Genomic DNA, 13,962 nt, shown 5'->3' with positions numbered 1-13,962 from the left:
ATGAATACCTTCTTTGCTTCAAGGTTTTGTTTGTTTTTTCAAGTATTTCTTCATTCCTAAAATGCAAACTTTGTGGTTAATATAGTATAGTTCTGGTAAAATTTTGCTGCAATTGTTGGAGTTTCTTAGTTTACTGAATGGGTAGAATACTGAGTGTTATCCAATTAAATTATATTAAAGATTAGAGATTTTTGACATATTTTATTATCATAAAATCTTCTGAATCTGTTTAGGAATGGTTATTAAAATGAAGACTTCTTTTCAAGCTGGTGGAGCACTGTTTAACCTTTTACTATGGAAACGTTCAAAAAAAAATAGTAGAGGGAAGAGTATAATGAACTCCCCCTACCACTCCACGCCCATCACCTGTATCAATTCATGACCAATTTGTTTCATCTAATTCAAGTAAATTCAAGACATCATATAATTTCATTATTAAGTTATACTGGACAATATGAGACAAATACTGTGTCTTTTTGTGTATAGCTTGTCAAACACTGTTGTAATTTTAAATATTCAAAATTTCAGAAAGTGCTGACTCAAGCTTAAACTTTGTGAAATCACATTTTGCTCATTTAACTAACAGTTGATATATAATGAAATTTATTTTAAAATAATTACTATAATGATATCCTGCCACCTTAATTTAATATTTTGTCATAGGAGGGAATATATAGTTTCATTAATAGGACACAATGCATATTCATTCTTTAACTGATTCAATAATCAGCTAAAGTGTTACTACCTTAGGAAATTATTTCTTATCCTCTGAGCAAATTATATTTTATCTTACACTTCTTTGCTCTATATAATACTCTGATTTTAACACTATTGTTTTTATCATTACTTTATTCAATTTGTATTGTTGTTAATTGAATATTACATGTATTCAAATATCACATATGGAAAGCTGGAGATAGACATTGTGAATCCATAATGAACAAAAACCAGGTTCAGTCTATTGGAAAGGAAGATGCATAAAAGGGAGCTGTGCAATACTCTGAGATAAGTACAACTATAGAGATAAGTACAAGTTATTATGAAAGCAACAAGGAGGATGATGAACTAGACTGGAATAATCAAGAAGCCTTCCTGGAGGAGGAATGCATGAGTCTTATTGTCTGAATAATAGTTTCCTGGGTAATGAGGTGCAAAATAAATGACATGAGAAAAGGCATAGAGATGAGAAGTGATATGATGGGTGTGTGTACTGAGAGTGAGAGTGAAGGCAGTTACAACTAGGGCAGTGCTGCTAGAGTCAAGCCTGAGGCAGGAAGTGTACTAGACAAAACCCAAGAAGTACGATGGGCTGAATCTTTCCCAAGAGGGAAGCAAGGTGCATGCCCTGTAACTGAATAATGTCATCAAATATAGAGGAAAACATATTAAAATTATTGATATTTAATTTTTTCTTATACCTTTTAAAAATGTATATTTTTGCATGTTGTATATGTGTTTACATGTATAATGGATTAACACATATTATGTAGGCAGAGAGAGTGAATACTCAAATTATTTTACTCATCAGAAAAGTTTGGAGGCCACTGTTCTTGATCATAGATGTCCTCATATGACTTACTGAGGAATCTGAACTTCATCTGAGGTCATGAGAAACCTAGGAACATGACCAGTGGTAAGTGAGAGGGTCTGATTTGCATTTTAACTAAGTTGCCCTGATAGTTGTGAGAATGGGTTTGAGGAGGATAAAATTGTAGGAATTTAAAAAAATTTAGGAGGCTGTTACAACCATCCAGAAGAGAGATGGTAAGGACCTGAATGAAACTCTAGTGGTACATGCAGATTGAAATAAATAAATAAATAAAAGGAGTTAAAACGTGCGGGACTTGGTGATTCACTGGATGTGGTGGTAAATAGATGCAGAAGGGATCAAGGACAACGCTCAGATCTTTGGGTGATGAGGAGTCTGTTCGTCCCATCAACTTAGAGAGAGCACAGAGTGGATTTAGGGCAGCTCTGGTAGGTTTATCTTCTGACATATTGAATTTGAGCTTTTTTATGGCATGAAGGCATGCAGCCATGCTAGGTTATCCATTCACTGAGCTTTTATATCATTACAGTCCAAAGTAATGCACTGGCTTCTCAGGAGCTAACTAGAAAGATTATATGGAGCCTTCCTTTTCATGTACTCTCAGTATAGGTTGAGAAACAACTGTGACTTACTATAAAATGGATGGTAGGTGATATAGATGACTACCAAGTACTTACAAGAGGGTGATTGGTTCTCTGGGAAGATTGAAGGAGGCTTCTTGGTCATTTTGGTATCCCCTAGAATACACCTAGCCTTCAAAAAGTATTGATATACATTTTTTTTTTAATTTTTAGCAAGAATTTGTTCATTGTACTTTTTTCTGAAAGCTCAGAACACAATTTTTTTTAACATCTTTATTGGAGTATAATTGCTTTACAATGTTGTGTTAGTTTCTGCTGTATAACAAAGTGAATCAGCTATATATATACATCCATCCCCACATCTTCTCCCTCTTTCATCTCCCTCCTGCCCTCTCTATCCCACCCCTCTAGGTGGACACAAAGCACCGAGCTGATCTCCCTGTCAGAGCACATTTATATACTGTTTTATTATCATGTTAGCTATGATTCAATAACAGTAAAGTCAAACTAGAAAATAATTATATCATAAGATTCTTAAACATCTGTCTGTCATATATGTGATATGCATAGACATCTAAGACAGCCATTGAGGACAGAAGTTTTATTGATTCTTTAACAGTGTTAATAATAACTCTTCTCTATTCTGAAAAAAAAAATTTTTTTGGCCTGCCTTTTAAGTACAATAAACACTGACAATGTCAAGTAACCTTTAGAGCAAATTTTCTGTATAACTTTTAATAGTAAACTTAACTTTGCCTTCCTGAAAATATGAGATGTCACTATGCATCCAAATCAATGTTAACTTTTAATATAAATAATTCATAGCTAGTTGGCTTTGAAAATATATAGCAATGCTGAGTGTTTGCTTTAAATAAATTTTCTACTGTTTTTGTTATTTCCTTAGATGATAATAATTCATATTAGATGTTTGTCCTTTTAGAGAGGAAATATTAAAATATTTTCTGTCTAGTTTCACATTTATAAAGATGGTAGTATGTTAAACTAAAACCACATTAAAACTTCAAAAGCATACAAAATTGCCAAATTTATTAGTTAGTATACCTTTCATTTTGTTATATACTCTGTATTTTTTATTTTAATAGTTGATACTTTATTATGTATATTATGCACTAGACATCAAGTACTGTAACAAAGCATTTATTTTTTTATCCTCACAGCAACTCTATTATTCCCAATTTACATATTGAAAAACTGAATGGAAAGGTTAAGGAACTTTCCCATGTCATAGAGCCTTTAAGTAGTAGAACTGGGATCTATAACTCAGGCAATCAGGACACAGTATGCAAGATGTTAGTTATTATGCAACATTCCTCTCTTTAGTAAACTTCTTAAGTAAGGAAATTTTTTTTTTCCACCAGAGTTAATGAAGAAAAAAGAAATCCAAACTTATTTGCTGGAAAATCCTGTTTTTAAAGTTTATACTCCATTTTTGTCTGATTTATTAATTTGAGGTACAATATAGAAATCAAGCATTTGAGGAACAAGATTTCTGCCTTTTCCCTATTCAAAAATAAAAGTGGTACAAAATGTCATTGTTTTCTGAAACAGGTTGATGGTTTCCTGAATAAATGTCTGAGTAGGTGTCCCCTGAAGATATATCTACTCAATATGCTGTCTCAATTTTACAGCTTAGTTTTGGAAGTTTAAAACAGAATAAATTAAAACAATTTCTCCTTGGAGCTGCCATCGGTCCTCTCCAAATGTGAAAAAGATGAGAGCGCGACAGGACATTTTAGTTCTCATATGTTACCTGAAAGTCAAAATTAGGCACATAAGGGCTGTGAGAACTAACTTAATGCATATGAAAAACAGCACAGTGCAATTGCTTTGAAGAGAAAAAACAGTGAATGCTTAAGAAAATGTGAAAGATTCTTTTTGTTACCCTGAGAGGAAACAGTTCAAAACCTGAAAATGGAATTGCTTTTATAATAATTACGTTTAATGCACATTTCATTCAGGACACAAAAGCTAGGCAGGCATATATTTCTTACTTGATAAAAGAGTAAGTTAAAAGAGAATGTACATTACCTAAGGTTTCATAACATTGTACCTTAAGGGGATTAAGATATCTAAAACCTTTGAAGTCTGCAGATTTTATTTTATTTACTCACAAGATGGAATTCTTGCTGATTTGTTACTGTAGGAAAATTGCCCATTAGTGTTTGTATTGATTTGCCTTTCTCAAAATGAAAGAAACAAATGTAATTCATTAGCACTTTATTATTGAATCCCTTTTATTATGGAATAAGAACTTGGGTCATTATTAACCTGCAAAATATTTGAAAAAATGATTTCAAAATTGGAAAAGAATAGAAAGTACAACTTAATTCTTATCTGTTCCCAGGCATCTGATAATTCAGAACTGGCTGTCATCACAGCTTTTGCTCACAACTCTTCCTGAAATGATCTTGTTGTTCCCCCACTCCTATTACGAAGGTGATTGCATTTATTAAATTGGTTCTTTCTCTAAACTAGGTTTCTAGGAACTATATTGTGCATCTCTCCTAATCCAAATGCTCTCCAGTCTTCAAGGATCAGCCAAAGCCTCACTTCTTCCATGAAATCTTCCCTGATGACCTTGACTTCAACCTTGCTTTCCTCTCAGTTTCTATAACATCATAGTCTGCTCCAGAGGTTTCAACTGGTGAACTATGGCACAGAATGTGCCAAAAATGGGGCATGACTGGAAAGTAGCAGTTGCACTGGTAGTACTAAACCTTTCATTTTTATCAGACAACTTACTAGTTAAACAAAAAGAGATCTCATTCTTTATTTATTATTTTATTAAAATTATTTACTTATAAAGAATATATATTATTACTGTATTACATATTATGACTGAATACATTATAAAATATATACCCAAATAGAAATTTTAAAAGGATAAGGGACAAAAAGTAAAAACTACAATTTTAACATTTTCTTGCACTGCCTTGGATTTTCTTAATTTTCCTAGTTGTTCCCTAGAGTGTGTTTACTCAACTTTGATGTGACTTGTCTATAACATATGATTTGATATATTAAAACATGTATATGTTTTATATATATTTTATATATATATAATATCTTATCTAGTTCTAAGAATCATTTTATGTAGCTTCCCAAAAATGCAGGAATTTCAATGAGATGAACTATTAAGATGGAACAAATGAGTGCCAAGAGAAAAATTAGGGAAAAAGAAACATGAAACGAGAGATAAGATCACATTGTAAAAGTCTATATTTTTGCTAGAAGTTTGCAGCAAATTTAATTTTTATATTTCTAACAACCAGTGTGGGAAGAGGAACATAATCAATTTCAGGGCTCACAATGTCTATATAATCAAAAAAAAAAAAAAAACACCAAAAAAAACAAACCAAGCAAAGAATACATACCGGTAGCCTAGGATACAAATATAGTTCAGTAAAAGCCAGCTTATTGGGAATGGAGAAGGATCAAAGCAAAGTAATCTCCCTATGAGCTACCTTATAATTTGACCTGATTCAGGCATAGATTGCAGAACAGTAATTTCTAACAGATCTGGGGCCCGTGGCATATCAGAATCAAGTAAACAATTTTTTTTTAATTTTTTTTCAAGTTAAAGCCCTCCCCAAACTGGAGAAAAAAAATACCTCCCCCAAAGCTGATATTCTGGAGGTTATATCAAGCTCTTTTCTCCCCCTTCTCCCCTTGAAAATCCCTTTGGCAAAGAGACATTAATAACAATGAGATTGTAATGGGGGTTACCGTGGGATGTAGTGGGGAGTAGCATTTTATAATAGAAATCTCCTTCTCAAGATCTTGGACCCTGTTAAATAACAAGTGTTTTTCTTCTTATCTGTATCTTTGACAGGTTAACTAGTAATTCTCAACCTGCAAACTATTCCAGACTAAGCAATTTTAAATCTCTGAGGCGTGACTGCATCTTCCTTTTAAAACTTCCCCGGGCAATTCTAGTGGGCAGCCAGCCATTTGAGAGCTAAGAAATTTAAATTATTTAAAGGCTGACCTGTTGCTGAGAATGGGAGCAATGATTAGAGAGGGCTTCTTTTTGATGAGTGGCTAACCAGAAAGGGGCGGGGATGATAAATTGAGATGAGAGAGGAGGGGAGGAGCTGAGGATAAGGTGTGAGGCTGGGGCCCAATATGAAGCTGCCACTGAAAAAATGCCTGTGGTGGGGTGGCCAGGGCGCCTTTTAGAATAAGGACATTTGATTTTCAATTTGAAGCTTTTATGTTACGATAATAAATCTTCATATCCCATGCCTCCATGAATTCTACTGCACTGTTTGTATTTCAAGCTTGTATGTATAGTTCTGCACATGATATGGGTGGGAGAGTAAGACATGGATTAAGGAGAAAAAACTGACTCCTGTATCTGGGCTGAAATGACACAGAACAGAAACAAAATATTACATTGAGACACATGATGATTGGAAAATGCAGGAGTGATATTATAAAGTGTCTTCTTTCCAAATATTAGAGAAGATGATTTTTGAAAGTATAAAAAACAGAGTTTGAATTAGAGGTAACTGTCATATCTGTCAAAGTTTTAGAAAAAAAAAATCAGTTTGGAAACCACAGTCTCAGCTAAACTAGAGGAATTAATGGATGTGGGGCTTGAAGGCAGCCTTTGAGAATGCAGAAACAATTTATTTTGGGTCCTGTCTATTAAGGTCACTGTTGATAAGTAGCAAAAAAATGGAAAAAATTTAAAAAGCCAGTAAACACATGGAGAATGCTTATATTTGACTTTAAAATAAGAAAGGTGTCAGCAACCAGCTCATCTGAAAGTGGTAGCAAATATCTGAAGTCCAAGTAAGAGTTGGTGGTTAGAGTGGGGCGAGGGACATTGTTCATTTTGATTGCAGCAGAGTTAAAGTGCAGGTTCAGTGTAAGCATTGATACCAAGAGCTTGTACTGGCTCCATACAGCCAAATCTTATTTGTATATAAAAACAAAACCTAAAAATATAGCAACAAAATCCTGACAGCTTTCTCTATAAGGTAGTAAGGAGTGTATCTGTTGACAATTGTTGAATAGCCATAGGTAAAAAATTCTCTAGAACCCAACACTGAAGTTTATCAAGAAACCAGAACACACTTTATATAGAATTCTCCATAAGTTAACTTTTGGGATTGAGCATAACTGTTTTTATTTTAAAGTATGGGATAGAGTATAATGGGTCCAGCAGGATAGAAACAAAAAAACTGAGTAGATAAATTGAGCTAGTCAGATTTGTAAATTTTAGTACTTTGGAATTGTCCTTAAGTAATTTTTTTTTTGTTAATAAAATTTTATTGGAATATAGCCATGCCCATTTAGTTACATATTTTTATTTATTTATTTATTATTGAAGTATAGTTGATTTACAATATTATGTTAGTTTCAGATAGATAACATAGTGATTCAATATTTCTATAAATCATACTCCATGTAAAGTTATTACAAAATAGTGGCTATAATTCCCTGTGCTGTATAATATATCCTGTTACTAATCTATTTTATACATAGTAGTTTGTTATCTCTTTATCCCATACCTCTATCTTGCCCCTCCCCACTTTCCTCTTGCCACTGGTATCCACTAGTTTGTTTTCTATATCTGTGAGTCCATTTCTGTTTTGCTATATACATTCATTTGTTTTATTTTTTAGATTCCATATTTAAATGATAACACAGAGTATTTGTATTTCTCTGTCTGACTTATTTCACTAAGCATACTACTCTAGTCATTTGCTTTCATTTGCTTTTCTTATCTAACAAGGTAAACACTATGAACTAAGGTAAATAAGCATGGTGGCTAGTTCCTGGAAATAAGAGAATCTAGAATTTCTTGCATGTTCTTCTGTAGTAGGAGGTCTTCATGGTTGAATCAGCCAGATATGAAGAGGGTGGTGGAGTTCAACAGTAGTTGTAGAAGGTCTATAGTGTATATTATTATTTCGGGGAAAATTGTTTCAGATAATTAATTAATGTATTACTGTATTAAAATAAGCCCTACCTACTAAAGCCATTCTATGACTCAGCAATTCTACCTCTGTTTATGTACCCAATAGAAATTACACTGTATGTCCTCTATAAGACATGGATGAGAATGTTCATATCATTGTTCATAGTAGTCAGAAATTGAATACAGTCTGAGTGTCCAAAATAGGTACATAGTTTATAATTATATGTTACTTATTGTCATATGTCTTAGGATAGTTTATTTTAAATTCAACTCCAGAAGTAAAATCTACGATTTCAGGGACTGTCATGTTCAACACCGTAATCCTATGCCTATATGGATGCTTAGCACACACTAAGTAATATGTAAGTATCTGTTGAATGGGGATAATTAAAGTTAAAAAAATCATATTTTGGAAGAAGTGTCAGAACACAGTTGTGATAGTCTTTCTTCCCTTTCTGTCTTTATATGTATTTCCACTTTGTATCTTTAAGGTTTGTGGTAAAATTTTATCATCTTTCCACCTTATTCTATTATAATTAAAACACTCTTGACCTACCTTATGTATATTTTACAGATATTCCCAGATATTAGAAGAAAGACATATTCTTATATCTTAGTGAACTTATTCCATTTAGAGCGTGGAGGTGTGCAATGTGTATGTGAAAAACAAGGAAAGGAGATTTGGATGAAAATGAGTGATTTAATTATTCTATCCTCTTGGTCCTCCTTAATGCACCACTACATGATTGATTTGCTTGCTAATATCCCAAATATAAGTAATAAAAGAGTGTAAGGAAACATCTCCATTCCTTCAGTGCTGTAATCTAGTGGACTTGATCATGTAGAGATAGCCTCAGCATTACAAATTAATCTATTATTCACATAGTGAATATTCATGAAATGTCTACTTGTGACTGCCTTGGTAAATGTTGGGTCTATTGTAGTCCCTACCTATGATATAACTCACAGTCAATTTCTAAGAAGAAATACAAAGATGCAATTTCAGCTCAATATGATAATAAAAGTATGCACAAGATGTAGTGGCATATGTGAGAAAAAAATGCTTCCTAATTATACTAAATAAAATTTTGCAGGACTGGCAAAGCTATTAGAGAGAAATAGACAAGTAAGGGTCACATAAATATTTAGTGTCCTTTTTTTCTAATACTTGTGAAGACTGTTGTTAATGTCTTCTTTGAACTCATAAAAATGCTTGTCTTTACTACTTATATGCTGCTCCTGCTACACTATTGTGAATTGTTAGTCATTTTTCATGTGCATACCTTCTGTTCCTTAATTAGCTTATAAACTTTCTCACAGTAAGAGCTTTGTCTTCCTTGTATACCCTCCCAACCAGTCTTTGTACAGCACACCACATTCATTCATTTACTCACCAGATGTTTACTTTGAGCTTACTATGTACCAGGCACTATTCTAGGTGCCAGGGATCGGGCAGTGAGCAAAATTAAGTCCCAGCCCTCAAAGAGATTATATTTCTGTGAGACAATACAGACACTAAACAAACAAACCAATAAATATGTGTTTGACAGTAAAAAATGCTACAGAGAAAAATAGGTTTGTAAGGGAAATGGAGCATGGCAAGGAAATAATTTCTGTAGAGAGTAGTCAGGGAAAGTTTCAGTAAGAAGGAATACTTGAGCTAAGACAGAGCTGTGCAGATAGCTGGGAAAAGAACATTCCAAGCAGAAGAAAAAGTGATGTAAAGAGCCTTAGACTGAACAGCATTTGGTTTTTTTTAGGACGAGGAAGGTCTTATTACTAGACGGGGGAGAGTAGAAGGATAGTAGGTGAAAGAGACTTGAAGGATGTGGGTAGATCTTGAAGGTCTTGGGAAGGAACTTTACTTTTACATTGGATGAGATGGAAAATGATTAGAAAGTTTGAGTGGAGAGGAAAGAAATTATCTTATTTACTTTTTAATAGGGTGACAGTGGACCCTCAGTAGAGAAAAGGCTCATGAGGAAAGGAGTCCTGAGGCAAAAGTGGAAGCTGGAACTAAGTTAGAGGTTATTGCAATACTTCAGACAAGAGTTAATAATGACTTGGATTATAAGTGGAGAGTGTGAGAAGTGGTGGGATGAGGGATCTGATTTGAAAGAAGAATAAGAAGAGCCAAAATATTTGGTTATAGGTTGAAGATGAGAGTAGTTGGTGATGGATTAGATGTGAAGTGTGAGGAAAAGTGATCAAGGACAATATGAGGTTTTTAGCCCAAGCAACAAAGGATGGAGGTGCCTTCCATCATACCACCAAGGCATGGGGAGCTGCCATATGGAAGACTGAGAGAGAAGAACGTTTCAGGTAGAAATCCAAAATTGGTCCTTTGCAATCAAGATTGCCTTTTCTTACATACAAGTGGAGATACAATGTAGGCAGTTGGATATATGGATCTAATGTTAGCAGAAGAGAATAGGACTCTTCATATAATACTTAATATTTATACAAAAATGATGCTTATTTTTGTTGATTGATTCACTCTTTCAATCATGAAAACATATCAACTGATAGTTTGACAAAACTGGAAAAATGAAACAAGTCCTTGCTTTCCAGATATATATATATATATATATATATATTTTTTTTTTTTTTTTTTTTGGTATGTGGGCCTTTCACTGTTGTGGCCTCTTCCATTGCGGAGCACAGGCTCCGGACGCGCAGGCTCAGCATCCATGGCTTATGGGCCCAGCCGATCCGTGGCATGTGGGATCTTCCCGGACTGGGACACGAACCCGTGTCCCCTGCATCGGCAGGCAGACTCTCAACCACTGTGCCACCAGGAAAACCCTCCAGATATATATTTGAAAATGGTATCTCTGCTCTGATTCACGCAAGTGTTTATCTGACTTAACCATTGTTGGGAACAGGGGCTATTTGGAATTCTTCCCCAGACAGGTAATAGAATTTAGACTATATTTCATTTGAAATAGAATCCCCAAACTTACTGATAAATCGCTTTATTATGCTAATTGCTTTTTCTTTATTTCCATAGTCTGTCTCTGTGCCAGATGGAAATTATATTGGTCTTAAAGGATTTGTTCTTCAAATGCCCATGTAGGTCACAACACAAACAAACACTTACTTAGTTGGTGGCAAATTTATTATTTAATGATTTGTCCCCAGTGTTTTTCTAGTGGCTGTATTTAACATCATTGATCTATAATTGCTACCCTTTATGCATATGCATGCATATATATTTCATTTATAGTCTTTAGGCACATTTTTCATTCAAATATTCAAAAAGCACTGTTATTTAAAGATTCTATGATAGCATAGAGCCATTCTTCAAGTATTCTTAAGCCAATTTGTACAAAGAGAGTTTGAAAAAGAATGCACAGGGTTTGTAGTTGACATTTGGGAAACTAGTACCTCAGAAGGAATAATTAGTTGATAAGGGAAGGAATAATTAGTTGATAAGGTATTTTTAAGGCTTTATATATTTTGAATGACCTTATACATAAAACACCCTTGGTATATTTAAAATGCCCTTATGTTTCTTTCCATTCTCTCTCTACTCTGAGACTTTGTTGATTATCCCCAGTAGTATTCTCTTTATATGTAGAGCTCAGACATAAGAATAGATGTTAAAAGAAAAACTGTAGTCCAAAATAATTTGGTTTGATATCAAGATTGCAAATTCATGGGGGATAAGTATTTATTGAGTTAAAATGAATAAGAAAATGAAGAAAAAATAAAAAGGATGTGATAGACTGTTTCCACATATATTTCAAAAATGCTTTAAAACATTTGACTAGGTTCTCTCATGTGGTTTTAATATCTTTCTTACCATTTTTGTTAATAAATTTTCCTGAAGAACACTTATACTCCAGCACACCCAGGATGATAACCCCAAAATGCTGATGCAATGTGCTCCTAATACGTATATTGATCCCTTTTATAGTGTGTTTGTGTATGTTTTTTTTTCTTTCTGTTTTATCCATAGAAAATGATACCATCTACTGGACAGACATGGGCTTCAATAAAATTAGCCGAGCTAAAAGAGATCAGACTTGGAAAGAAGATATCATCACCAATGGCTTGGGAAGAGTGGAAGGGATAGCTATTGACTGGATTGCTGGTATCATCCATGGCTTTCTCTGTTTTTGTTTCACACATATATTGTTAGTGGCTCAATCTGCTTCATAAAAATGCTGTTTCTGACTCACAACAGGTTTTTTTTGTACTTCTAGCCACAGGGGTAAATAGCCTCTTTTGTTTTTGGCTTCACTCTTTCTAATGCTTTTGAGCCTTTGGATAAGTGTTTTTATGTAGAAGTAGATTATGTAGTATTAACTTTGCCCAGATCTCCTGAGAGCCCCACGAGGCTGGTAAACAAAAGTGTTAGAAGTTCTCTTTTGCCTGAAGCTAGTAGAAAATGAAAATAGAGCCCTTCCTCAGGTGAGAGAAATTTCAATTTATTTTTAACATATAAATGTATCATTATATGGTTTAAACCATAGACATGTGAGATTAAGAAATATTTGCATATTAGTTTATTTATAGCTTTCTGCTTAGGAGCTGCACATATTAAAAAAGAATATCAGTGCTCACTTCGGCAGCACATATACTAAAATTGGAACGATACAGAGAAGATTAGCATGACCCCTGCGCAAGGATGACACGCAAATTCGTGAAGCGTTCCATATTTTTAAAAAAAAGAATATCAGAAGTAAATGATTTCTTAATAGTCATGTGAATGCTCAGAAAGTTAATTTTCGCTTAATTAATAAATAAGTTTTTCTCATAATTGTATTATAAACATGTTTGTGTTTCTTCTAGGTAACATATATTGGACGGATCATGGTTTCAACTTAATTGAAGTTGCAAGACTCAGTGGCTCTTTTCGTTATGTAATTATTTCCCAAGGCCTGGATCAACCAAGATCTATAGCTGTGCACCCAGAAAAAGGGTAAGTTTAACGTTTACATATATTTTGGGCGTTTTAAGTGACTTAACTTTCGTTAAAAGAAAAATCCAGAAATTGATATTAATATTTATTTTTAGTCATAATGTCTGAAACAAATCTCAAAAATATCTTAGCTAAGCAGAAGGAAAAGTTTATTTTCACTTTGTCATGTATATTTCAGTACATATTTGATAGGTTCATATTTATTATGCCGTCCTTTAATGTGTGTGTAAATCCAAGTGATACACCAACATTTTTCTAGATTATCAATTTAAAGTTCTGTCCTAGAACTGTTTACATATTATGTACTCAATTTTTTGCCAAATGAATGAAAGAACCATTTGATAGCCAAACTTGTTCTCCAATATTTCTAAAGCTTCAATTTCCATTTATGTATCTATAATTGCCATATCAACATGTTCATCCCAAGCTTTTTTTTTTTCTTCTTCTTCTTCTTCTTCTTCTTCTTCTTGAGATCCAGATAAGTATGTCTACCTGTCTTCTTGACAGTACCATTTTTCCATTAGGACACCCAAACTGTACATATCTAACATTGAAATGAATTCAAGCTGACACCAAATTCTGCTGATTTTTTTCTTCCAGATATTATCAATCTACCACCCTCCATCTTCACTACCTCCACCCTGATTAAATCTGTTCTTGTGCTACACAGATACCCCTGCCATAACTTCCCGATTGATCTTCTAACCTCACCAGAATCCAAAATTTCTGTTACAATTCTTCTTAATCAGGCCCTATGTAAATTTTCAGCCTCAAACTCCTGCTGCTGCCTCTTTGCTATCTCAGTCTCTGTTGGACTTCTTAGTTTTTTGAAATGTTTTCAAATATTTCCTATTCTCTTCCACTCTCAGTCTTTGAACAGCTTCTTCCCTTTACCTGCAATGTTCTCCTTCTTACTTTCACCTTGATAAATTTTATTTATCTTTTCCTGGTTTTA

General features: G+C 33.7%; 1 protein-coding gene across 1 annotated transcript in view; it reads left to right on the top strand.

The window, feature by feature from the left end:
* The window catches only part of LRP1B (LDL receptor related protein 1B), a gene marked incomplete at both ends in the record, with an annotated part of 1,860,945 nt that overhangs the window by 1,335,803 nt on the left and 511,180 nt on the right, over positions 1 to 13,962 (top strand). Inside the window, 2 exons of the mRNA XM_079710778.1 lie at positions 12,042 to 12,176; positions 12,878 to 13,007. Coding sequence (XP_079566904.1) covers positions 12,042 to 12,176; positions 12,878 to 13,007 — 265 coding nt within the window. The remainder of the gene's footprint in view (positions 1 to 12,041; positions 12,177 to 12,877; positions 13,008 to 13,962) is intronic.

Source organism: Hyperoodon ampullatus (assembly GCF_949752795.1).
Source record: "Hyperoodon ampullatus genome assembly, chromosome: 8".
In the NCBI taxonomy this organism is placed as follows: domain Eukaryota; kingdom Metazoa; phylum Chordata; class Mammalia; order Artiodactyla; family Ziphiidae; genus Hyperoodon; species Hyperoodon ampullatus.
Note: the sequence above shows the minus strand (reverse complement) of the source record. Positions and strands in the feature narration are given on the sequence as shown.